The sequence below is a fragment of the Microtus oregoni genome, unplaced genomic scaffold (genome assembly GCF_018167655.1).
Source record: "Microtus oregoni isolate MIOR12 unplaced genomic scaffold, Mior012 000023F_ref0000262, whole genome shotgun sequence".
Lineage (NCBI taxonomy): Eukaryota > Metazoa > Chordata > Mammalia > Rodentia > Cricetidae > Microtus > Microtus oregoni.
In genome coordinates this window covers 550,217-574,510 of record NW_024543082.1, presented here as the reverse complement: position 1 = coordinate 574,510, position 24,294 = coordinate 550,217, and the positions used below count along the sequence as shown (strand labels likewise).

The 24,294-nt window shown below is 43.0% G+C and overlaps 1 protein-coding gene across 7 annotated transcripts in view; it reads left to right on the top strand.

Moving 5' to 3' along the window:
- The window catches only part of Acap2 (ArfGAP with coiled-coil, ankyrin repeat and PH domains 2), a 116,166-nt gene that overhangs the window by 56,242 nt on the left and 35,630 nt on the right, over positions 1-24,294 (top strand). For 4 of the 7 annotated variants that reach the window (XM_041672765.1, XM_041672762.1, XM_041672764.1 and 1 more), the window contains exons 5-9: positions 7,005-7,063; positions 9,787-9,970; positions 14,667-14,711; positions 17,732-17,827; positions 20,342-20,416. In XM_041672765.1, coding sequence (XP_041528699.1) covers positions 7,005-7,063; positions 9,787-9,970; positions 14,667-14,711; positions 17,732-17,827; positions 20,342-20,416 — 459 coding nt within the window. Of the gene's footprint in view, positions 1-7,004; positions 7,064-9,786; positions 9,971-14,666; positions 14,712-17,731; positions 17,828-20,341; positions 20,417-21,946; positions 21,959-24,294 lie in introns of all 7 variants that reach the window. The other 3 variants (XM_041672761.1, XM_041672763.1, XM_041672759.1) reach the window with 1 other exon arrangement.

The following is a 24,294-nucleotide window of genomic DNA, read 5'->3' as shown; positions in this document are numbered from 1 at the left end:
AGCCTTTCAAGCAGAACTTAATGGACCATTCAGAATACTGATGGAGATGTGGTCATTAAAGACTGTCATAGATTTCAGAGCATGTCAAGGACTCTTGGGAATTGAGCTAGAAGCCATTCATGTTATATTCTGGAAAGCAATCTGACTCTACTCTGCCCATGTCCTGAGAACTAGAGAGACTGAGTTAAAGAGCAGTGGACCAATGGGATTGGAGGAGGACATTTCAAGACGTCACAGCATCCAGGTTGTGTCATGGTTACCACTCACTCCTCCGGTCCAAGTTCCAGTGAGAGAGAGAGAGCACAGGGAGGATGGAAAGCTATGGAAGGTGTGGTTTGGTGAGGAGTGTAACAGATGCAAAGTCCTGGATAAGCAGGGTGTGGAGAAAAGCCCTGTGATCATTACAGAGATTAGCTGTGTTAAGGAGCACCCTGACAGTTTGTACTGGGACAGTAAGTAAAGAACCTCAAGGGCAAGACCCCACCATTAAAGGCTGCATACAGCATGTGAAAGGAGAAAGGCACCCGTGTATGGCTTCCCTTCTTGAAAACAACCTTCTAGGGAAGTGTTTGTTTCTCTAGGTTCAGCCACAAGGTGCACGGTGGTCCAGCTGTTGTAGAAGGGGGCCAGACTGCATCTCGAGCTGTTAGCAGAGTATGCCAGCCTCGTCCACATGGTGCTGATTTTGCTGGCATGCAAAATGCAAGAACATAGGGTCATGAAGTCTTCCAAGATTCTGGAAAACTGCTGAAGCAAGGTTGGATTCCAGGCGAGGAGATCATTTGTGAATGAAGTCTAAGTTGCAGCGGAGACCCAGGATGTTGGGGATGCCAGGATCCTGGTACAGCAGTAGGCAAAAGCTGCAGGGACCAAGTGGAGTCGACATGAGAGAGAACTGGAGGAGCAGGGCTGCCCACGGCCTTTAGAGCCCCAAAGATGCCAAGAGCCCTAAATGTTGTATATGTAACTGCAGGATTTTATGCTTCCCCAACTGGATTTTGGTCTGATCCTTCCTTGCTAGGTCCCTATTCCTCCGTTTTGGAGTGAGCATACTTTGTCTCATTACATTTTGGAAGTAGTTAACTTGTTTATTAATTTTATAATGCCTCAAAATTAAGACATGCGTTGAGTTTTACAAGAGAAATTAGGCTTTTGAGTCATGTTGGAACTGCTAAGTCTGAGGGGACTTTGGATGTAAGATGAACGCATTTTGCATTATGAGATGGCCGTGAGTCTCAGGAAGCCGGGGTGGAATGTTGAGGTTAAAAGTGATCTATTTGGATATCAAGTCTCCTCATGATCAGTGTGACTTGATCTAGAATCACGTTGGAGGCTCTCCTCTGGGCATGTCTGTAAGGGTGGTTTAACGAGGGATCGAAGAGCCACCTTGAGTGTGGGTGGCACCAACCAACTCATGCCGGGGTCCAGGAATGGGTCAAAGGGCAGAGGAGAAACTGAGCTGAGCACCGCAATTCATCTTTTTCTGCTTCCTGCGTGGAGATGCCATGTAACACGCCGTCTCATGCGCGTGCTGTCACGGCTGCATCTTCTCTCCCTGCCATGCCTTTCCTGTGATGGAGTCGAAATAAACTTCTTTTAAAAGTTGGTTTTGTCAGTGATTTTTGTCACAACAGTAACAGCAACTAATGAGGAACGTAACCACTGAAGGTTACACGACAGAGCCTTCTTGATTTGTTTTAGCTCTTGGTATTACAGGCTAGTGAGATTGAGGAAAAGATTCAGTGACCCTACAGGGTCAAAAGCCTGCCCCTTAGGAGTGGATTTGGAAGGGGCAATAATGATTTTGTGTCCTGGAGTCATCAGGTAGGAGACATGTGGTCCCTGGATGATACAAGTTATAAAGACTTGAGAACACGCGCTCCCAGAGTCAGTGGTTCCTATATAAAGCGGCAGAAACGGGAAGCAGGGTTTATGCTACCTGTAGATTTGTTACTGCTTCCCCACCCCCCTGCTGACTTTGTGAAGTGATTTCTCTGCCATCTGTGATGTGCTTCTGGGCTTTCATCTTTTCTTGAGCACAGCACAGAATATGTTGTCCTAATGGGACCCAGGCATAATGGGAAATAGCTTGCGTGTGAGCGCTGATTGCCAAGTCCTGAGATAATGCGACATTTTGTCGTTCGCGGTTGCTCACAACAAGAGTGTCACATTTCTAGAAATGGAAGTGAGCCTTAGCTTTCTCTTGGTGACCGTCATAGCTGTTTACCTTTAGCATCTGAAAAGGTGTAGGTTGGTGACCAGGAGCTGAGCTAAGACTCCAGCTGACTAATTGAGGCAGTTCTGCATACAGCTCAGCACTGGGGAAACGTGTCAGGAGGTAGCTTATGTCTTAACATTGGCAAATAGGAACCGCTTTTATTCAGTTGCCCTGCATTATCAGCCTTGACTTCCCCAGAGTGGATGAGATACAAACGCATAGGCCAGGCTCGTGCAATGGCAATGCCTGCAGCACCAGCACCAGGGAGCCTGGGGCAGGAAGACTGTGTGCTTGAAGGCAGCCTGAGCAATAAACATAACGACTTTCCAACCAGCCTGGCCTACATAGTGAAGTCTTGTTTCCGAAAGACACAGAAACAAGTGGGATTAATGGGTTTCTTAAAATACTTCTCTTGCTATTCAAATGCATATAGATTTTTATTTTGGGAATGCAGTATTTTGGAGGATATGGATGATATATTACAATTTGGGAATACATTTTTTCCTTTGGAATGCTTTTACACCTTTGCTGTGGAATAGGGTACATACTGCATAACTATAAATGTTGGTAAACTCTGACATTTTGTGCCCCCAGAGTTTCCTTTTGCTTCTCTGTAATTCCTTCTCTCTTCCTCAACCCTCCTCATTCCTAGTCAGTTGTCCGTAGTCTGTCATAATTAATTAATTTGTTTTGAGGCGTTCTCATAACTTTCACTATTAATTATTCTTGGACTCAGTCATAGTATGTGTATAGTAGTTGGTTTCTTCTTATTGCTCAGTAACATTGGATCACATGAGTATATCACCATGCGTATATGCACTCATTGTTCATGCCTGTGTTATCTATCTACTGCCATATTACAGTTAACCCCAAACTTAGAGGCTTACGATACAAACCTCTAGTACCTCCTCGTTTTCTGAGCTAGGAGTTTGGGAGAGCGTCACTTGGTGGCTCTGGCTCAATGTCTTTGATGAGTTGCTGCCTCAGTATTGGAGCTGGGACCTTCGTCATTTGAAGTCCTCACATGGGCTGGCGGGAGACATTGCACTCCTTAGCTGGAGGCCCAGGTTCTTCACCAAGGACCGTCTTTGCAGGGCTGCATGAGTGTTCTTATGGCATGGAGTCTGTCACTCTCCAAACGTGACCCAAGAGCAGGGGAGGGAACGCGAGCGTCTCTCATGGCCTAGTCCCAGAAGTCATATTGTGTTTCTGTCGTTACTGTTTGGAAGAAGCAAGTGACGGCTCCCACTCGAGGAGAGAAGAATTAGGGTCTGCTTTTTGATCACCATAGAATTTGTGGATGTTCCAGGTGAAATGGTGTGCCCCTTTAGTCATAGCTACTTGGGTGACCCAGAGGGGCAGAGTGTCACAGTCCAATTGGAAGCCATCCTGGAAAGGAAAAAAAATGTGCCCCATGTGGTGGCACACACCTCCATTCCCAGCACTTGGGAGGCAGAGACTGGCAGTTTCTGAGTTGGAGGCCAGCCTGGAATATATGGTGAGTTCCAGGACAGCCTGAGCTACATAGTGAGACCCTAAAAATAAATGAATAAACAAACAAGCAAATAAATATATAAAAAAAATTGTGGACTTATTTTAAGTGTACCACAGTGGGCCATTGTATCACTTTTCAGTTTTGACCATTACAGATACAACTGCTTGTTCCATATCTATCTACCTAAATACATACATGTGTATAGATCTGTAAATACACATTTATTGTGTGAATGTAAATGTCTAGGGGTAGTTGGATGAATAGAAGGAAAAGGAGAAGGAGCATGACTGCTCCTAGGTGTGGCAAGAGGGAGGGGCATCTGGGAGAGTCCAGAGAGGACCTGACCCTGAGCTTGTGAGGGGATGGGGGAGAGGACAGCTAGGTGCAGGCAGCCAGGAGGCTCAAAAGCGTAGATGAAAAGGGCCAGGTCACCAAAGTGGTTGATTATATAGGGAAGGGCAGCTGGGGGAAGGGTAGTCTAGCTCCTGGACTGGGGAAGCATAGGACAAGAGGCGGGATGCCAGCCAGGAATGCCCTGTAACAGGTCCCGGCTGAGGGATGCAGGGAGAACCTGACTGCCAGCATCTGCTCTGGTGATAATAGGCATCTCAGCCATTTGTCCCAGGTTTGAAACTTAACAGTAGTGTGGCTCGTTTCGAGGGTGGCATTATGTGAAATTTTACCACTTGCATTGTGAATTGTGTACTAAGAGAAAAAAGTACAGAAAAATTAATTTCTTATATGAATGTTCATTTTAAATCTTAAAATTTCCTTTACACATTACATTCTTTAAAGTTTTAGTATTAAAAGAAAAAGTATTAAAGAAAGCAAAACCTTCCAAATGTGGAGACAGTTTTCCCTGGTCGGTGGCACCTGTCTCCCTGAGCAGCGCGTGAGCTGCAGTTGGGCCGCACAAGTGTGTTTATTCCTAGAGTTGCTGGGGGTCACGGCTTGACCTTTTGGCTAAGATCAGGTATCAATGTGATGGTTTTAGGTTGCTTTCCCTGAATTTCCTTTATGCTGAAATGTCGTCTTTTGCACTTTAAAGAAACCTCACTGAGTGGTAAGAGTGTGCGCTGTGTCCGTGTGCTTGTCACATGCTCTGTGGTTTTTAAACTTACACGTCTGGAAATTGGTCTCTTGTGGCACGTGGCCCTGGAGGCTTTGGCAGTACGTGTGTGTGTCTTGACACTGCAATCAGGACAACTCAGCAACTCTCACCCCCCCCTTCCCTTGCACCCTCATGTTGCCCTTCCTCAGGTCCTGTTAACACACATTCTCCTCCCTTCTCTACTGGGGATAGCTGATTGTTTTCTACTCCTATAGCCTTGCTGTCCCCTAAATGCCGTATAAATCACAGCTTGTGAGGTGTTGTGACTAGGATTTATTTACCCAGCCAAGTGCACCGAGACTCATCTGTTTGTGTGCCTTACAAGTCGTTCCCTTGTATCCCTGTCTTAATATCTTTCCATTTCATGGTGAAGGGCATGTAAGTTGTCTCTGTTTTCGGCAGTTGTGGATACAACTGTGGTGGAAGTTTACCTCCAGCTGTTTCTGTGAGCCTACGTTTTTCTCTTGGATTTAAGGAGTGGGATTGCGAGGCAGCATCCAAGCCCAGCTTGGCCTTACGTAATATGGGGTTTTAAATCACAAGTTTTATTTCTTAAGTCTGTTAGCTGTTGATTCCTCTTTTGTGAGCTTTGGTAGGTTTTGTGTTTCAGAAAAAAAAGTGCCCCTTTTCTATTGAGTTTCTCGGCTTATAATTGGGTCCCAACCACACACATTTTCCTTTTAATGTCTACCTGTGCTGAGGTCATACCCTGCCTCCTAAATATCCAAAACTTGGCCTTTCATTTCCTTCTCTTTGCTTTGGCTAAGAGATGTGTTTATATAAGTATTCACCCTTCAGACCAGAGTAGAAATTTATTGAGCCTACTGCGAGAGCATAGTGTACATGACATCACAATGGAAGCTGCCTCTGTGGAAGAGACAGTGGGCCCTTGAAAGCCGTCTTCAGAGTGGCCAGCGTACAGTGTCCTTCATGCCGTCCCTTTCCCTTACAGGAGGGCAGCCCTGGCTGGCTGGCGTTTGATTCCCAGCAGAGCCTGGGTTTGCAGGCCAGCAGCTACTAGTCAGGTAATTTTAATTGACTGTATCCGGTCCCACTGGTAGCCACCTGCAGTGATGCATGCTTTCTCTTTAGGGACGTATTCTTGAGCAGACTTGTGAAAATGCCCCAGTGGGGGTCCATTCCTCTCTGTTTTCCTGTCATGGCCTTCCGTTTACTAGTTTTATAATCTCAACCATGAATTGCGTTTTCTTTATCATTTTCTATTTAACTCCATTTTGATTTCTGTTATTTCTTTTGCTTACGTTGGGCTTACTAGGATACAGGTGAAAAAGTAATTTTCGTGAAAGCAAACTGGGCAGACGTGGTACATTGTAGTGTAGAATGACTCATGAGATTTTTTGCTTTTGCTGTTTTGTCTGTTGGGTTTTTTGTTTTGTTTTGTTTTTCCACCTATTCATCTCACTCTGTTTCAAGCTCCAAATTTGAAGTTGTTCTGAAAATTACGAAAGTATTTGGAATTTCTGTAGTGAGATCCATCAGTGTTGGTTACCGGCATCCTAATGCCTGGACAAGAGACTGCTCTGAGGGCTGAGATTTTGTCTTTCTATCACAGCTGCCCTTTGACCCACAAGATTGTGTAATGCTCACTGGGATTCAGCTCATCCGTTGTCTGTGTTCCCCAGTGGAAACACTTGCTGGAGTGTCACACAGGGCCGAGCCTGTTTCCAGCTGGGTGGAGAAAGGGAAGTTTGTGTTGCTGTTGGGTTGTCTTCCGAATTTGAAGTAGAATTAAGGAATTGTTTTTTTCACTAAATTTCTTTTCTGTAGTGAAGAGAAGCAAGTTATTTTTGAGACTGGGAGAATTTGGGTTAAAATTGGCTTCAATTTCTTTCATCTTTGTCTTTCATAGTCGTCCATAAGATATAAAATGTGGTACTGGAGAGATGGCTCAGTGGTTAAGAGCACTGACTGACTGCTCTTCCAGAGGTTCTGAGTTCAATTCCCAGCACCCACATGGATGCTCACAACCACTCAGTTGTGAGATCTGGTGCCATCTTCTGGCCTTCAGGCATGCATACAGGCAGAACACTGTACGCATAATATAAATAAGTAAATCTTTACAAAGAAAAAGAAACAAGGTGTTATTAGAATTGGTGGGTGCTGCGGTATTTATGTTTCTCTTTCCTTTCTAACATTTAATGCTATATTTTATCTTCTAGATCCTGTTTGATCAAACTCAGAGATCAATTAAGGCACAGCTTCAGAACTTCGTTAAAGAGTAAGTCAGCTGCGGACCAGAGGGCAGAAAACAATCAACCAGTGGTTGCTGGGGTCGGGGAATGTGGTGGCCTAGGGCTATGACTAAAGATACCAAAAGAGAAAGAAATTATAGGTCTCAGATTTCTGAAAATATTTGCTTGTTTGCTTTGTGAAATGTGATTAATTTCTTTTGAGTTTGTGAGGGAATCAGATTCACTTTGAACATATGTTTAAGTAACATTTCGTTCTGGTTAGAATCCAGAAAGTTTTCTAAATGTATGTAAAAAATGTCATTTAAAGCCCCCCCCCCCCCCCCCCCCCCGTGGTTGAAATACTTACTGTATTCACAGCTAGGTTGTCTTGTCTCGATGTGGTATTTTCTTTGAAGAGAAGATAAAAGATGAGAAAGAGCCACAGAAGTGACATGTTGTTATATGTGACCCTTTGGAAGAGATTCACCATGTTTACATATGAAATAAAATCAAAGTAAAAGTAAAAAAAAAAAGTCCAGGTTTGACAAGTTAAGAAAAACTTTTTTCCACATTCATAATTTAGTTTTTCTCCTATGGTTTCCAGCAGAGAGTTTATAAATGCCAGTTAATTCTAGTACAGTGTTAAAAATAAGTAAGGAGCTGGGCGGTGGTGGCACACACTTTTAATCCCAGCACTTGGGAGGTAAAGGCAGGCAGATCTCTGAGTTCGAGGCCAGTCTGGTTTACAGAGTGAGTTCCAGGACAACCAGAGCTACAGAGAAACCCTGTATTAAAAAAAAAAAAAAAAAAAGACGAGGAACATTATAATATAGGAATAGTGTCAAATATTATCTACGGCTGTTTTGAGTAGTTTTGGGCTTGGGTTTTTCACACAGTGTTTAGGGCTTAGCCCAGTAGATTAGAATTAGCCTACAAAGATGTCTCATAGCTCTGGACTCTTTTCTTTTCTCTTTCTTCTCTCTCTCTCTCTCTCTCTCTTTCTTTTAAGATTTATTTGTCTAATGTACATTGGTGTTTTGCTTGTATGTCTGGGTGAGGATGTTGTATCCCCTGGAACTGGAGTTACGGACAGGTGTGAGTCACCATGCGGGTGCTGGGAATTGAACCCGGGTCCTCTGGAAGAGCAGCCAGTGCTCTAAACAACTGAGCTATCTCCCCAGCCCCTCACAGCTTTTTTTTCCAAATTACTTCAGAATGCTTTAATACTCAGAAAGTCTTAGTTATACACAGAAACTTGTGGAATGTTTTAAACCCATTACATAGTCTTTCTTAGACGTATTCTATGATAATTAAAAACCATTCGTCTTCAGCTTAGTTTGTCAGCGGTGCTCTAGCAGTGGCCGCAGAGAGGTCACTAAGGGTCAGGGGCTTCACCTTTCCAGACTTTTAAATTTTATTCTTTATGTTTTTTTTTTAACCAAATAATTTCCTCTTAACAAGAAATGGTTTCTTCTGCTTCCATTTTTTTTGGTATTGAAACAGAACCTTGCTCTGTAGCCCAGGCTGGCCTGGCCACCAACAGCCTCTTTCCATAGCCCCCAAAATTGTGGTTGCAGGTGTGTTGTGTGATGTTTTACTCTTTTGGTGTTTTGGGGAGCCCAGCTTCTAAATAAATCACACACAGAGGCTTATTCTTAGTTGTAGAATGTCCAGCCTTGGCTTGGCTTGTTTCTTGCCACCTTTTCTTAAATTAACCCGTCTACCTTTTGCTTCTGGGCTTTTACCTTTCTCTATTTCTGTTATCTTACTTTTACTCCTGCTCCGTGGCTGGCTCCGTGGCTGGCTCCGTGGCTGGCTCCGTGGCTGGCTCCGTGGCTGGCTCCGTGGCTGGCTCCATGGCTGGCTCCATGGCTGGCCTCTTATGTCCTCCTCTCTTTGATCTCTTGCTGTTCCTCCTTTGCCTCGGTTCTCTTTCTGTTTATACGCTGTGCCTGCTAGCCCCGCCTATTCTTTCTCCTGCCTCACTATTGGCCATTCAGCTCTTTATTAGACCAGCAGGTGTTTTAGACAGTCAATCACAGCTTCACAGAGTTAAACAAATGTATCATAAACAAAAGTAACAAACCTTAAAATAATATTCCCCAACAGTGTTGCCCTTGAGGTGGGCTTATGAGTACTGTTTCTTAAAATCAATAGTAGGTCTTAAATACTTCCCAGGTTCTTAGGATTTATCTGGAAAGTAAATAAATTTTAAGTTTTGGGGAAGGCCATTCATATCTGCATTCCCATACACATTCTCAATAGTAAGCCCTACACTACTGTTTAGAAAACAGTATCATGTTTAAACCAAGTACATGCTTTGAAATTATCTTTAGAAAAATATAATTTTTTTTGTTCTGTTGCAATTTTTTATCATTATTTCCATTTGAATCATATAGATGAAAATAATGAAACATTAGCTCACTTTATGAAGATCTATATACACAGAATGATGATACTCATAGTCCAAAATCTAGGGATCTAAAATAGTCCAAATCTGAAACAGTTTGAGCTTTCAGCTCTGAGCATTGGATTAAGCTACAGACTGGAAGTCTGTATACATGTCCCTGCATCACGGGAATCCCAGACCTGAACTTCCTTGGTTCAGGCATCTGAGGATGGTGGCGCCCAGGAGCTGGGGAAGGATGTGAACTTCAGGTGGATTAGCCATGACTGCCCGTGTCTGATGACACACGCGAGTGAAGGGACAATAGTGTAGAATTCTGAGATTGTCTTGCCAGAATTTTGAAGAAAGTTTTTTTTTTTTTAGAGATCTTAGAAAATTCAAAGATGCCAAGAAACAATTCGAAAAAGTCAGCGAAGAAAAGGAAAATGCACTAGTGAAAAACGCCCAAGTTCAGAGAAACAAGCAGCACGAAGTGGAAGAGGCCACAAACATCCTCACCGCCACGAGGAAGTGCTTCCGGCACATAGCCCTCGACTATGTCCTTCAGGTATGGTCTTGCCCGCCTCCTGTCTCCCAGCAATGGTTACCTAGCAGGCTCCTTTGAGTGATTGTCCTAGGAAGAATACAGAATGCTTTTTCTTGGAATTTAAAATTAAAACGCCATTTTTGTAATTTAATGCTTTTTTGAGGTATCTTAGACTGGCCTCAATCTCACTGTGTAACCCGTCTTGGCCTCAACTTGATACTTTTCTGCCTCAGTCTTTGGAGTACTGGGCAGTTCTACATTGTTACCTCCAGTGGGAAATATGACTTCCACCTGGTTATGTATGTCTTTGTGTGCACACAGGTATGTGAATATAGATGCCTTTGGTGCTGATTCCTTTCCTTTTTCCTTAGCTATAATATCCTATACACATTTTATTCTGCGGCAGTTCTAGTTCAACTTACTTGATATTTGACTCTCAGGCTTAAATAGTGTTAGCTTTTACTGGCAACATTAAAATATGTGTCTTTTTCAATTTTTCAAAACTTTTATTAGTGCTTCTTAACATAATCCCCAAACAGCACCTTCTCAGGGAATGCACCGTGAGAACTGTTTTTCTGGGTGAAGCGCCTGCTTCCCCTTGTCTCCGAGCAGCATACGTGTGATCCGTATGTACTTAGTGGCAGCAGCTTCAGTAGCTGCAGAAGTTGTCTGGAATTCATTGGCTGCTTTTGAAGAGGAAACCCCAGGCCCATGGAGGATTTGACTCCCTGTGGAGGTGGAAGACAGTAGCAGGGCTGTATGGTTCCACCCGGCACACGGGGAGAGACAGGAGATGTGTATTTCTTTATCTTTTGGTATGCATGTTTGTGACCGTAGGTCTTTGCTTACGCGTGTGTGTGCACTTCAGATGTCCTCCAGAATACTGTCCATCTTCGTTCAGGCAGATCTCTCACTGGCCTGCAGCTCACCAATTGGGCTATCCTGGCCGTCTGGTGAGCTGGTGAGCGCCTGGGATCCTTTTCATCTGTTCATCATTGGGATTACAAATACTCTTTACCATGCCTGGCTTTGTTGTTGTTGTTGTTTGTTTGTTTTTTGAGACAGGGTTTCTCTGTGTACTCCTGGCTGTCCTGGAACTTGCTCTGTAGCCCAGGCCGGCCTTGAACTCTCAGAGACCCCTCTGCCTCTGCCTCCCTAGTGCTGGGATTAAAGGCATGCACCCCCACTGCTTAGCATTTTTTATGTGGAGTCTAGGGATTGATTGCTGATTGTTGTGTTCAAGAACATCAATTTACTAACTGAACATCTCTCTGGTTGCTATATTCTTTTCTATTTCTAGATTATTGTAGTTTTGTGTGTATATATGTGTATGTATGTGTGCACACACAAACTTGGGTGTTATGGAAATGTCTATATAAAATTATACACACAAATATATAATTATATGTATGTGTATATATATGTATACATATATATTATATATATGTATATATAATTTTTTTTTCTTGTTCACAGTTCTCTCAATGGCCTGGAGCTAGGCTAGGTTGAGTCCCAGGATTCTGCCTTTTCCCTTCCCCAGAGTGGGATTTTAGGAATGTGCTCATGCACCCAGCTTTTTTCCATGGTTCTGGGGACTGAACTCAGGTCCTCATGCTCGTGTGGCCAGCATTTATAGACTGGGTAGTCCTGTAGTCCCAGAGTATTCCTGGCCTTCAGTCCCAGTGGTTGGAAAATAGTATATTATTTTTGTTTTTTAAAGAGTGAATGATATAATGTTATGAATTTTGTGTATGATAGGCTAAGTTGCAATATCTGTTGCTGTGAAGAGACCCTATGACCATAGCAACTTTTTTAAAAAACGATTTATTTATTGTGTGTACAGTGTTCTGCCTGCACGTATGCCCACATGCCAGAAGAGGGCACCAGATCTCATTACAGATGGTTGTGAGCCAGCCACCATGTGGTTGCTGAGAGTTGAACTCAGGACCTCTGGAAGAGCTGGGTCTTAACCTCCGAGCCATCTCTCCAATCTGAGCATGGCAACTCTTCTAAGGAAAGCACTTAATTGTGGTGGCTCGTTTACAGTTCAGAGGTTTCATCCATTATCATCATGGCGGGAAGGAAGGTAGCATGCAGGCAGACATGGTGCTGGAGAAGGAGATGAGAGTTCTTACATCTTGATTCAAGATGTAAGGCACCAGGAAGTAATCTGTCTCACTGAGTGTGGCTTGAGCATGTATGAGACCTCAAAGCCCGCCTCCACAATGACATACTTCCTCCAACAAGGCCACACCTCCTCATAGTGTCACTCACTTTGGGAGTCATTTTCCTTTAAAGTACCGCTTGGGCTTTAGCTAAAATATCCATTATTTTCCAACTGAAACATAATAATTGGGCATTTCCTTTGAGTTCATGCGACAATACTAAGTTAGCCTCCATGCTCACTCCCTTCTAACTATAATTTTTCTCAAGAGAATTCTTGGATCATTTTTTTTGTGTGTGTGTGTGACCAAAGTAGCTATTTTAGAGAATAATAGTAATGGATACTCCAAAGTGTAAGGTACTTTAGATGCTCTAAGATTTGAATTTTCCTTGAGTTTGAATTTTTTTTCAAATAAAGAGGACAAAACAGAAACCTGAGTTGGAACAGCCCCCCTCCCCAGCCTACACTGGGCATCTGGGGGAATCTGAACAGTGCCCCCCTCAACCTGCGCTCAGCATCCGGGATCAGTGTATTTCTCAGAATTGAACAGGCTGTGAAGCAGACAGGCAGAAGAAACCAGTGAGAAGGAAGAAAGTCAGGCTTAGAGTTTTCTTGGTCTGCTTTTGTTTTTAAGACTGTGTTTTACAATTCCCTTATTAAAGACATTTGGAAGGCGTTCTGTGCTCTTCTTGGCAGCATTAATAAAGAGTGAGGGCCTCTTTTGGATAACGTTATATTTAAATAAACTGTTTTTTTGTTTAAAAAAGGCAGCAAAAATATTTGTTAGAAATTTCTAGAGCTGCAAAAGATCCAGTTAAAGCCTCCTTCCTCCTCGAACTCACTATGTAGCCAAGGATAGCTTTGAACTCACAATCCTCCTGCCTCTATTCCCAGGGATTATTGACATGCACCATGACTCCTGTCTTGGGCAATCCTGGGGTTTTAATCCAGACCTTTGTGCATGTAGGCGAGCAGTCTGCCAACTGAGCTTAACCCTACCCCTGAAAACTCATAATTATGCTGGCATTTCAGTAAGTCGATCATAATTAAGATACTTAAATCCATTACTTTAACATATATTTATGGAGTGCTTACTATGTTCTACTTAGGGACTAGAACTGAGAAGAAGGCCCCAATCTCATGGTGATTTAGCTGGGGAAAAGACATCGTCAGAAAGCAGCAAGTAAGCACTGGGGAGGCAGAGGCAGGCCTAGTCTCCATAGTGAGCTGGAACTCACTGTGATAGTCAGAGCTACATGGTGAGACTCTGTCTTAAGAACAAAAACAAAGACAAAACAAAGAAAAGTAGTTATAAATTGAAAGACCCTCAGAGAGGACCTTCCCTCAGGAGGAGACCCCTGAACCCAAGGAACAGTCTGAGACCACTGGCTGCAATAGCAAGAGGTTTTTTAATTGAGCGGTGCACAGGTACCTGCTGGCACCAGAGTCTATTTGGAAGACTTGGGCGCCCTCAGGCTGGGCAGGGGGTCTTTTATATGGAAACGGGTGGCAGAAGCAGGCATACAGAAGCAGATGCATGGTTACAGGGATCCCATTGATCAGTTCGAATGAGGCGATGGGTTCACTTGGGGACAAGTTCCTCGGGGACATGAAGATCTGATAATAGCTGACTTGGCTCTATCTAGGGCACATGTAGTTTTTCCCAGAACTTTTCGTTCCCCTCCTAGGCCTGATGTCTGACCACAGATATCCTGTTTGGCAGCCTAGGAGTACTGACTTTACCTTGAACTTATACTTGTTTGTGTGAAAGCCTTGCAAAATGGTGTTACAGCAGCTAAGCTGGGGTCTTTCAAAATGTTATCGCTAAGTAGAATGGATATAGTGGCTAGCGAGTCAGGGGCCAAGTTAGACCTGTGTGAGAGGATGGTGTGTAGCTGAAGCCCGGGTTAGCAAGAGATAACTCTAGGTCATGAGGGCAGAGCATCCTGACATGGAGGCAGAACAGCCAAACCAAGGCATCTGTGGGACAGTGATGGTCTGGCAGGAGCCCAGAAAAGGCAGAGGAATAGACCATGGGGCTGGAGCCGGTGGCAGGGGCCTCGGCACAGTGGCTTTTGGGGACATGCTAGGAGGTTGCAGGATTTAGCACTGAAGGTAATGTGACTTCGTTTATATTGGAAAATCACTGTGGAACTGTGTGGAGAAGAGATTACATGGAACGAAGAAGGGAAACATTGGCAGTCCAGAAAAGATAGAAAGAGGAAATGGTGATAATTTGCACTACGGCTGTGGTTGAACCTGGATCTTCAAGTAGATGAGGGTGGAGGAAGATGCCACATGCTCAAGTACTCAAATGTCCATGACAACGCTGCTGTAATTTGAAGAACCAGTGTTTTCACTGAGCATGAGTGTGGTTGGGTATCCATTGGTATGCTTGTCATAAGTCTTTTCGCCAAAAGAGGTTTAACAATGAAAAACCCAAGCTTTGATTCTTCTTTTGTTTTGGGATCGTTAGGACAGGCATGCTTAGAATCTTGTATTCTGAGTTAGTATTTAATTCACGGATGCTTAACCAAGTTTATCTTTCCTCAGATTAATGTGCTTCAATCAAAGAGGAGATCAGAAATCCTGAAATCAGTAAGATCTTAATGAAACACTGCTAACTGGGACTTGTCTGTGTGTGTAGCCTCTGTAGTCTGACGCTCTGTCGGGGAGCTCTTGACTCCCTTTGCTCCCCGTTTCTAGTTCCTGTGTTTTCTGCTTCAGTTCCAGCTGCTTATGTGTCTGTGTTGCTAGCATAGCCTGCTCCACGCAGGCAGGCCCACTGCTGGTGCTCCGCTCTGTTATCTGATGGAACGTTGGTGTGGTCTAGAAGCCGGAAGTGGTGTCTGACACTGGCAAGACCATTTCAGGAACCAAATATGATCATCACCTTGAATTTTCTTTTACTTGTATTTCCTTTTATGTTTTGGATTTTTTGTTTGTTTGTTTGTTTTATGAGACAGAGTTTCTTTGTGTAGCCATGACTGTTCTGGAACTCACTCTGTAGACCAGGCTGGCCTCAAACTCAGAGATCCGCCAGCCTCTGCCTTCTTTGTGCTGGGATTAAAGGTGTATTTGCTTTTAGAAAGTTTGTTTTTAAAAATATTTTTTAGGTTTCTTTATTTTATATGTACGTGTGTTTCATAAATATGTATATGTATTACATGCATGCCTGGTGCCTACAAGGCCAGAAGAGGGCATCAGATCCATTGGAACTGGAGTTATAGACAGTTGTGAACTGCCATATGGGTGCTGGGAACTGAACCCCAGTTCTCTGCCAGAGCAGCCAGTGATCTTAACTGCTGAGCCATCTCCTCAGCCCCCGCTCCCCCTGGAGGGTCAAAGGACAACTCGTGGAAATAAGTTCTCTTTTTCTCCCATGGGGAATCCGGGGACTTGTACTCTGGGTGTTAGGACCAATGCTATCTTCACTGACTGTCTTGCCGTCCCTACTTAAAGTTTTCAGATCTGGAAAAGGCTTTTAAAAAATAATACCAAATTTCAAGGCTTGTAAGCTGTTTTCACTGATAGTGTGTGAGAGCAGCCATTTCTCTACTGATTTTTAAAGGCAGTGGCATTATAGCCTTGTCTCGTCACCTTCCCCAGTGGTATGATAGACAGAAAATGAGATTTCCATATGAATTTTGCATTTTCAGAGTTCAGTCATTTTTCTGTATGTTTTTCTGGCTACTTACAGGATGTATGTGTATCTTTTCTCTTCTTCTGTTGAAGTCTTCATGTTTTGTTCTGATCTGTGGCACCTTGTATGGATTCAGATCACTGATCTTTTGCTGTGTTTTCCTGATTTATCATTTATTTTTTAATATGCTTAGTATGTATTTTGATATATAGGTATATTGCATTTTTAAAAATTCTTTTAACTTTTATCAGTTCTTTATGGATCTGACATCATGCATTCAGATCGGATCCTACCCATCTCCCAGTCCCCCGAATTTGCCCTCCCGCCGCTGCACCCTCTTCCCCCAAACAAAACAAAATTTAAAAGAAAAACCAAAAAGCCAAAACAAACCAACAAAACAAAGAAAAATCTCATTGTGGAAGTTGTAGTGTGCCCTTGTGTATTTTACATTTTTATATAATCTTATTAATTCTTTATAACTCAGTGGTTTGAAAAATATTTTCACACGGTTATATAATTATTACCATTATCTAACACTATAGTAATTTTTATATGTGAGTTTTATCATTAATCTTTGAATTTTACTTAGCTTCTTTATATTTTGAAAACAATTTTTTTTTCTGTAGGAGATTCTTGAGTATCAACACTCTTATGCCCTACATTAGTCTTCAGAATATTAAATAGATGTCTGTTCTTGCTAAAAAATAAAGCAGGACTTTGGAGATCATTTGCATACATTTAATTATATATAATTCCTTCCCATGTAAAAACCAAACTAATGAAAACAGGAGTGTCTTTTCTTCTGGGAATTAATAAAATACAGAAAAAGCTGGGAACCCCCACTCCTTACTTAATGTCAGTTTTTTTTTTTAAATATTTATTTATTATGTATACAATATTCTGTCTGTGTGTCTGCCTGCAGGCCAGAAGAGGGCGCCAGATCTCTCTGCAGATGGTTGTGAGCCACCATGTGGTTGCTGGGAATTGAACTCAGGACCTTTGGAAGAGCAGGCAATGCTCTTAACCTCTGAGCCATCTCTCCAGCCCACTTAATGTCAGTTTTGAGTCTGTGGGATGAATATAAAGAAATCCCCAGGGCCAGTGAGGGGGCTCTGCAGGTGAGGACACCTGCTACTGACCTGATGTTCTGAGTTCAGAGGCCAGACAGGGAACTGACTTTTGCAAGATCTCCTGGACCGTCACACTCCCCAGGCGTGTGTGAACACACACACATACTGCACAAAAATAAATAAGCAGTTTTCTAAAAACAGAAAAGTCTATGTCATCCCCACTTGTATCTAATTTTTTGGAAAAAGGAGTAACTGAGAGTCCGCACACCTCCCTGGAGCTGGTGTCCCTGGTAGGTTAGAGTGTCCCCATACCTCCCTGGGGCTGGTGTCCCTGGTAGGTTAGAGTGTCCCCATACCTCCCTGTGGCTGGTGGCCCTGGTAGGTTAGAGTGTCCCCCCACACCTTCCTGGGGCTTGTGGCCCTGGTAGGTTAGAGTGTCCCCACACCTCCCTGGGGCCTGGTGACCCCTGTAGGTTAGAGTGTCCCCACACCTCCCTGGGGCCTGGTGACCCCTGTAGGTTAGAGTGTTTGCTACTGTTGACATATCTTCTCTTCTCTGCTTAGGGAGTTTTCTTCGAGGACCATATAGACATCTCAGATGTACTTAAGGATTACTGTTGAGTGAGGCTATTGAGAATGTTATTTAAATCACCCATGTATCTTTTATTTGGCTCTAAACAACTACAGTTGTTAAGATGCCAAGCCACTGCGTTTTTCTCTTAGAAAAATTGTATTCTCTTTGTATTTACAAATATTTATGAAGTTCTTAAGAAAAAAAAAAACAACTCCATTTTAAGTAGATTTGACACTTTGAGTCCTTGTGGAGTGTTCTTAAATGTGGGGAGGACTCTAGCTTTCTTCGCTTCCAGCACGCCTCTGAGCTGATACCCCTCTCTCCCTCTTAGATGCTGTCCTTCATGTATGCACATCTGGCCTTCTTCCACCAAGGCTATGACCTGTTCAGTGAGCTCGGGCCCTACATGAAAGATCTTGGAGTGCAGGTAACCTCTTGCCTGGACTTTTTGATTCTGGGCTGCTTGTTGGCGTGTGTGTCTCTAAAGATATTTAGCATATGGGAATCTGGCTTCTCACTTACTTATAAGGAGTTTGGCACTGGAGCACATTCACATGTGGGTTAAAGGTTGAGCCAGAAGTGAACTTAAAGGTGACAATGCCTGTGTTGAATATTGACATGAGGGTTCTGAAGAAGAGACTTCAAGGAACTCTTCCAGCAGGTGCGGTGCATAGCTGTGGTCCTATCGCCTGGGAGGGAGGCTGAGGCAAGCTGAGATACACGTCCACTTTTTATACTACAAATAGTGGGATTTAGCCCTTTACTTTTTAAACTAAGTCAGTAATCAAGTTACTGCCTTAGTTTGCTTTTATTTAAGACATTGCTTTTTTCATTTTCAAAAATTTATATTGGCTGCTTGAGTAATGAAAGTCTTAGAATCATAAAGCTCCCAAGACCATTTATCATCTCACAAAGATGCATTAAATATGTTTGGAGCCCCCCTTTCACACTTGGTGGTGGCACTGCGGCTCAAATACAAATATAGGGCCTTAATGCATGCTAGACGTGTGCTTTATCACTGACTTGGCCCAAGTTACTTCGGACGGTACTTTGTATTGGGTGATGAACCTTCTTACTCTGATATAATAGTATTAATCTGTAGGTTTTCTTTCCCAGTATACTTTGTGAGGTGAGAGAATAAGGGGGAAAAAATAGAATTTAGGGAAATGGGAGAAAGATAAGAGAGGAATGGGAATACCATTCAATGATCAAAGTATATGTGTGGGAGGGGAGGAGGGAGAGAGGGGAGGGAAGGGAAGAGGGAGGGGAGGGGAAGGAGAGTGGAGGGGAGGAGGGAGGGGAGGAAGAGAGGAGAGGAGGAGGGGGAGGAGAGAGAGAAGAGAGAGGAGAGCAGAGCACAGGCTGTGAATTCCATGCTTTCTGTTCTTTGTCTCCTGCTGTGGGCTGCTGTTCATGTCCCTGCTCTGTGTGTGTGTCAGGTGAGGTAGGGTTTGTTTGCAGTGCAGCCTGAGGAAACTGGGACTTCTGTAAGAGAATCTTCATTCTTTTATGTAAAGTCAGAAGCACAGGTTCATGGGTATTTGTGTCACACAGTTAGCCTCATGGTTAAAAGTGACTTATCAATCTTAGCCATCATTCTCACACTCCAGCTAACAGAGGGGAGGGAAGGGAAGAGAAAGGTGCATATTGTCTGCCTAAGGATATTTCCTAGAAATTGTATACACATTCTGTGTACATCCCAGTGACCTGTGTGCAGTCACTCATTGCAGGGAAACCTGGGAAATATAGCTTCGTTGCCAGAAAATGATCTGGCAGAATTAGGTGTGGGGTGGTTCCGTTGTAAGGGAAGAGGAGGAAATAAATACTGGGAATAGTTAACCTTTTATACTGCAGAAGAGGGTAGCGTGATGTATAAACATGTAGCTTAGACATCTGGTCCAACATCTGTGTAAGGTCTTGAGGCAGGGGTGCAGCTCTGGGTAGAGTACCACAAACTCTAGAACCAAAGTAAGATCAAATTCTAAGGAATCTAAAACGGGCTAGAGGTGAAAGAGTTTAGCCAGGTCACAAAAGCCAACTGCTCTGTCAGTGACTGTACAGAAACATTAAACACACCACACACACATACATACACACACACACACACCCTCTGATCCAGGCCTGGTGGGAGGGTCAGACCTTGCTGTGTTCTAGGCAGTCTTTACATCTCATTGGCTTACTGCAGGCAGCAGTTATAAGGATCATGTGAATTGAGTTGTAGTAGGCTAGTGGGAATGATTGGTTTTATCTATTTATAACTTTCAGTTTTGTGTCCTTCCCCTTCTAAACCAAGTGATTTTGCAGGCCTTGAAAAACATGTATTAAACGACATGTTCTGTAGTGGTCCGTTTAGATGTGGTCAATTAAGAGAATCTTGTAGTAGTTAAGTAAGGAGATATTAACAGTTGGAACTACAGAATTAATATTCTTTTATTATTTTGTTTAATTTAACCCCACTTTCCCCCAAGCGTGTGGTGAGTGATGGGTCGTGCCTGTTGATGGGAGCTTTCGACTTTTGCCTTTCCTAGTTCAGCTGTCAGCTGCATTGCCTTTTGCTAGTGCTGGAATAATAATAAAAATCATGCTTTTGTGCATGCGCTTTGTTTTGTTTATCTTGTCTGCAGCTACGAGCGTCTTCTAAGTGGGTCAACAGGCACTTTAGTTAGGGTCCTTGTCCTTTAAGGATGGAACGCACACTGCTGCAATGCTCAAGACCAGGCCTCCAGCTTGGAAGCCATTCCCCCTAAGATAGCTGCTTTCTCAAAAAGGATTTAATGCTAGAAAAATGTGAATGTCTACTCAAGTGTATAGCAAAAAATGCCCTTTTAGGTTAACGTTAATCGGTTGATTTCTATTTATCTGTAAAATAACTTGGAATATGGTTTGCCAAATACCTTTGTTTCTTTGACTTTTAAGTCTATAATTTTCTTCTTTTCTTTAGTTGGATCGACTGGTTGTAGATGCTGCAAAGGAGAAAAGAGAGATGGAGCAAAAACATTCTACTATCCAGCAGAAGGTATGGGGCAACTCAGATTGACTTGCGTTTGCGGGAATGTTAGTGAATGCAGCTACCATTGCTACACAGGTCCCCTCAGTCGCTTGTTTTAGTAAACCGTTCTCTTTGTGAAAAGTAAACGTTAGTGCTTGCATTTTGTTATCTTCTCAGAGCAAAACATTTGCAAGCTAGATTCTCGAACCAGTTTATAAATACTGCCTAACTAAAGGTTACACCTTGTTAAAATCTTGGATATTATTCAAGGTATCATTTAGGACACTGGCAACCACCTGCCAAAGTGTGCATGCATGTATGTGCGTGGGCACAAGGCAGGGCATGTGTGTGTTCATCTGTACACACATGTGTATTCTGTGTGAGAGAGAATGTGTGCACATTCTCGCCTCTCTCTCTCTCTCTCTCTCTCTCTCTCTCTCTCTCTCTCTCTCTCACTTCCCAGCTGCAGCCACTCTAGGGCAGCTCGGACCTTCTGGACCTTCATTGCTTGTTGATTGCCTAAGCCTAGCTAAACTATTCTTGACAAATACTTTTAAACATGAGGATTCAATAGAAATTTGTGTTAATTTCTTTATACAAGAGTTGAGTGTATTGTGTCCATACTTTACAGGCAATAGTCTGCGATGGGTTGGTGCAGTGACCCAAGCATAAAGGCAAATTAGGGACTGGATAGTTCTATAGAGTTATGGTGAAGTTCCTTCTGCATGCTGTAAGAGATCTGTCCTCTCGATAATAAGCAACCAGGCCAACTTTGATTACAGATTACTTAGATTGGATCAGACATAGAAGATGTAAATGGGGAAAAATGAAGCGAAATCCGGAGCAGGTATAAGACAAAGATAATTGTTCATGTTCAAAAATAACATTTAGAGAAGGGAAGACTTTTTTCTTAGGCCATCTTTACATCAGTCACTTTTAGTTACTAGAGGAGGAGGCTAACTCCATATTTCCTTTTGTTTAAAGACGTGATCTGTCTGTCTTCCCAGCCTAGCTTTGACCTCATAGCCCTCCCACTCTCTCCTCCTATGTGCCTGGGATTACAGGTGTGCACCACCGTCCCAGCTCTGGTTTAATTTACAGGTCTTGACTTGCTGCTCCCTTTCTCCTGCTTGCCCTGTCTCTCCAGAGTCTTGCTATGCAGCTCAGACGGGCCTTGAACTTATGACCCATCTGCCTCAACCTCCTGAGTGCTGGGATTATAGCTTTACACTACCGTGCCTCCCTCTTCTTTATGTTTAGGCTATACAACATGGCATTTTGATGACTAACTTGTTTTAATGGCATTAGTGTCACATGATTGCTAAAAGTAAGATGACAAATTATGTTTCAAAAACTATGTGATTGTTGATTAAATTGAATAAATATTTTAATGTCTTTTTATATATTTGTTCAGTATTACCCTGAAGGCCTCAAACTGGTAAACTGTCCAATAGGAGATGATTTGACTTTAAACAATGCACAACTGTTTTTATTTAAGAAAATAATGCTCTTTTTACTCATTGTGAATACTTTCTCTGCCCCTAAATGCTGACCCAGGCTGCATTACAGGTAAATAAACAAGCAAACAAACAAACAAAGTCAACTGAAATGTAAGGGAAAGCATTTCTGATACTTTCCCAGTTGTTTTATCAATTGTATTGATCAGTGTGAGAAGTAGCGATGCTGTGAGTGCCCGTCTGTCTGTCCTGTCCGTGCCTTGGCATGTCTTTAGATGAACACTAATGGAATAGAGCTGCTGTGCCAAACAGCGTGCATGTGCCCACCATGTCGAGGACGCTGGCAGACAGCGCCGAGGTTCTTGATGTTCCCACCACTACACTGTGGATATGGACATCGCATTGTGGTTTTAATTTCTGCATCATCAGTAACTAGTAATTTATATCTTCAGGTCATTAGTGGTCCCTGTTTATGAAATATCTACTCTCTTTTCTTCGATTTTACTCCCAGGCTTTTTAGCTGATGACCAAGTTCTTCATATATTCTAGATATAGGTGTTATATGTTCAGCCCTGTGTCTAGTGCTTTTGTTATTGGTTTAGCAGTTCCCATCACAAGATCGCAAATACCTCTTCCACATAGCTTTGCTTTTCATGTTTATAGCTTTGTTTTATTTGTTTGTTTTTTGTAACGGTGCTGGAGATTGAGCCTCGGGCCTCATGTAGATGCTTTGTCATCGAGCTCTGTCTTCGGCACTGGCATTTAGCTCTGTAACTCATGTAACTGGTTGGGTTCTTGTGTGCAGTGGGTAGGAATTTACTCCAGTGTTCTGTGCTACGGCCTGTGGCATGTGTTACACTCCACACCTCTCCTATCTGAGGCGCCTTTTGAACTGTCTTTCCATCCCATGGTCATTTTGTCTTAATTATCCCAACACATCATTGTCTTAGTTGTTATCAGCTTTACAGTAACTTTTCATGTCTGAGAAAGCAAAGCTTCCACCTCCTCTTTCTGCACACTGAGTTTTGTATACTCAAACTCCAGGAGTAATTTTGTTCTAGAACAGGAGCTTTTTGGGGGATTGGTGAGATGACTCAGTGGGCTCAGCGCTTGCCACACTAGCCTGGTAGTCTGAACAAAGCTGTCCTCTGACCTTCCTGAGTGCTGGGACATTTGTTAGTCTTCCTCCAGGATACACACAGTAGTAATTCATTTTTTTTTAAAGGCTTTCCGAATTTTGGTCGAGGTTATATTGGATCTGTCACAGTCTTACTCTACCTTCTTTTTAAATTCTCTTAATGACTTGCATGAGGTTTTGGGATTTTCTTACATACCTTTGGTTAGGTGTATTCCCAGACCCCTACATTACAAATGTTCCTGTAACTACTACCTTTAGAAAGTCTCTGTTCTGTTTGGGCGAGATTGATTTCCCTGTGTTGATTTTATACCCAGCACTCTCGCCAGTGCTCTCCCTGTGTTGATTTTATACCCAGCACTCTCATTGATGCTCTCTCTGTATTGATTTTATACCCAGCACTCTCATTGATGCTCTCTCTGTATTGATTTTATACCCAGCAATCTAATGCTCTTGATGCTGCTTTCTCTCTGAATTCTTTTGTGTATAGTGTCCTCTCTGTAAGCAACATCAGGACAGTGTACTTCTTTCTTTCCACCCTTCACCTTTGTCGCTGCTCTGGTTGACTGGACCTTTCTGATAGTCTTGACTGGTGGTGGTAATAATGGTTCTTTTGGTCTCACTTGCAGGCTCAGTGGAAATGCTTTGGTTCGCTGTTTCCACTCACCCTTCTTAGTCCAGCCATCTGCAGGAAAGAGGCAGATGTCCTTGTTCTGTCCATCTGTCTTCCAGTTTTTCTTCACTCTAGTTGCCTTTGAGTGTCCCCTCCTAATTGTCAGATTATGAACGCGTTCACAGAGATTCCAGAAGCAATATTGCATCCACTGTTACTAGCTGCTTACATATGGGATGTCCTGCAGTGTATCACATCTGAGTACTTTATTAAGGCACATTGATAATAGAAGACTCATAAATCTCAAGAAGTAGTCGAGAATACACATTTACAGTGCATTTCACATTGAGCTAATTCTGTTTTCTGCTTTATATCATTACTATTTGGTATCACTACTATTATTACTATTTTGGTGTTGCACATGCTGGACAAACAGACCCCATCGAGCTGCACCCCTAGCCCCATCATTTATGCTCTGAGTCTCGTAATGATTACAAAGAACCTGTAGATGCCTCAAACACAACCTTTAGTCCTCCCCAGAAACTAAAAGTAAAGCCACCATGTGACGACAGTAGCGCCACTCCTGGGCCTGCTCCTGACTACGTAAGGGAAGCGCACCCCAGAGATGCCGGCACACTCGAGTTTCCTGCTGCAGTTCACAGTGGCCAAGACGTGGAGCCACCCACGTGTCTTCGGCAAA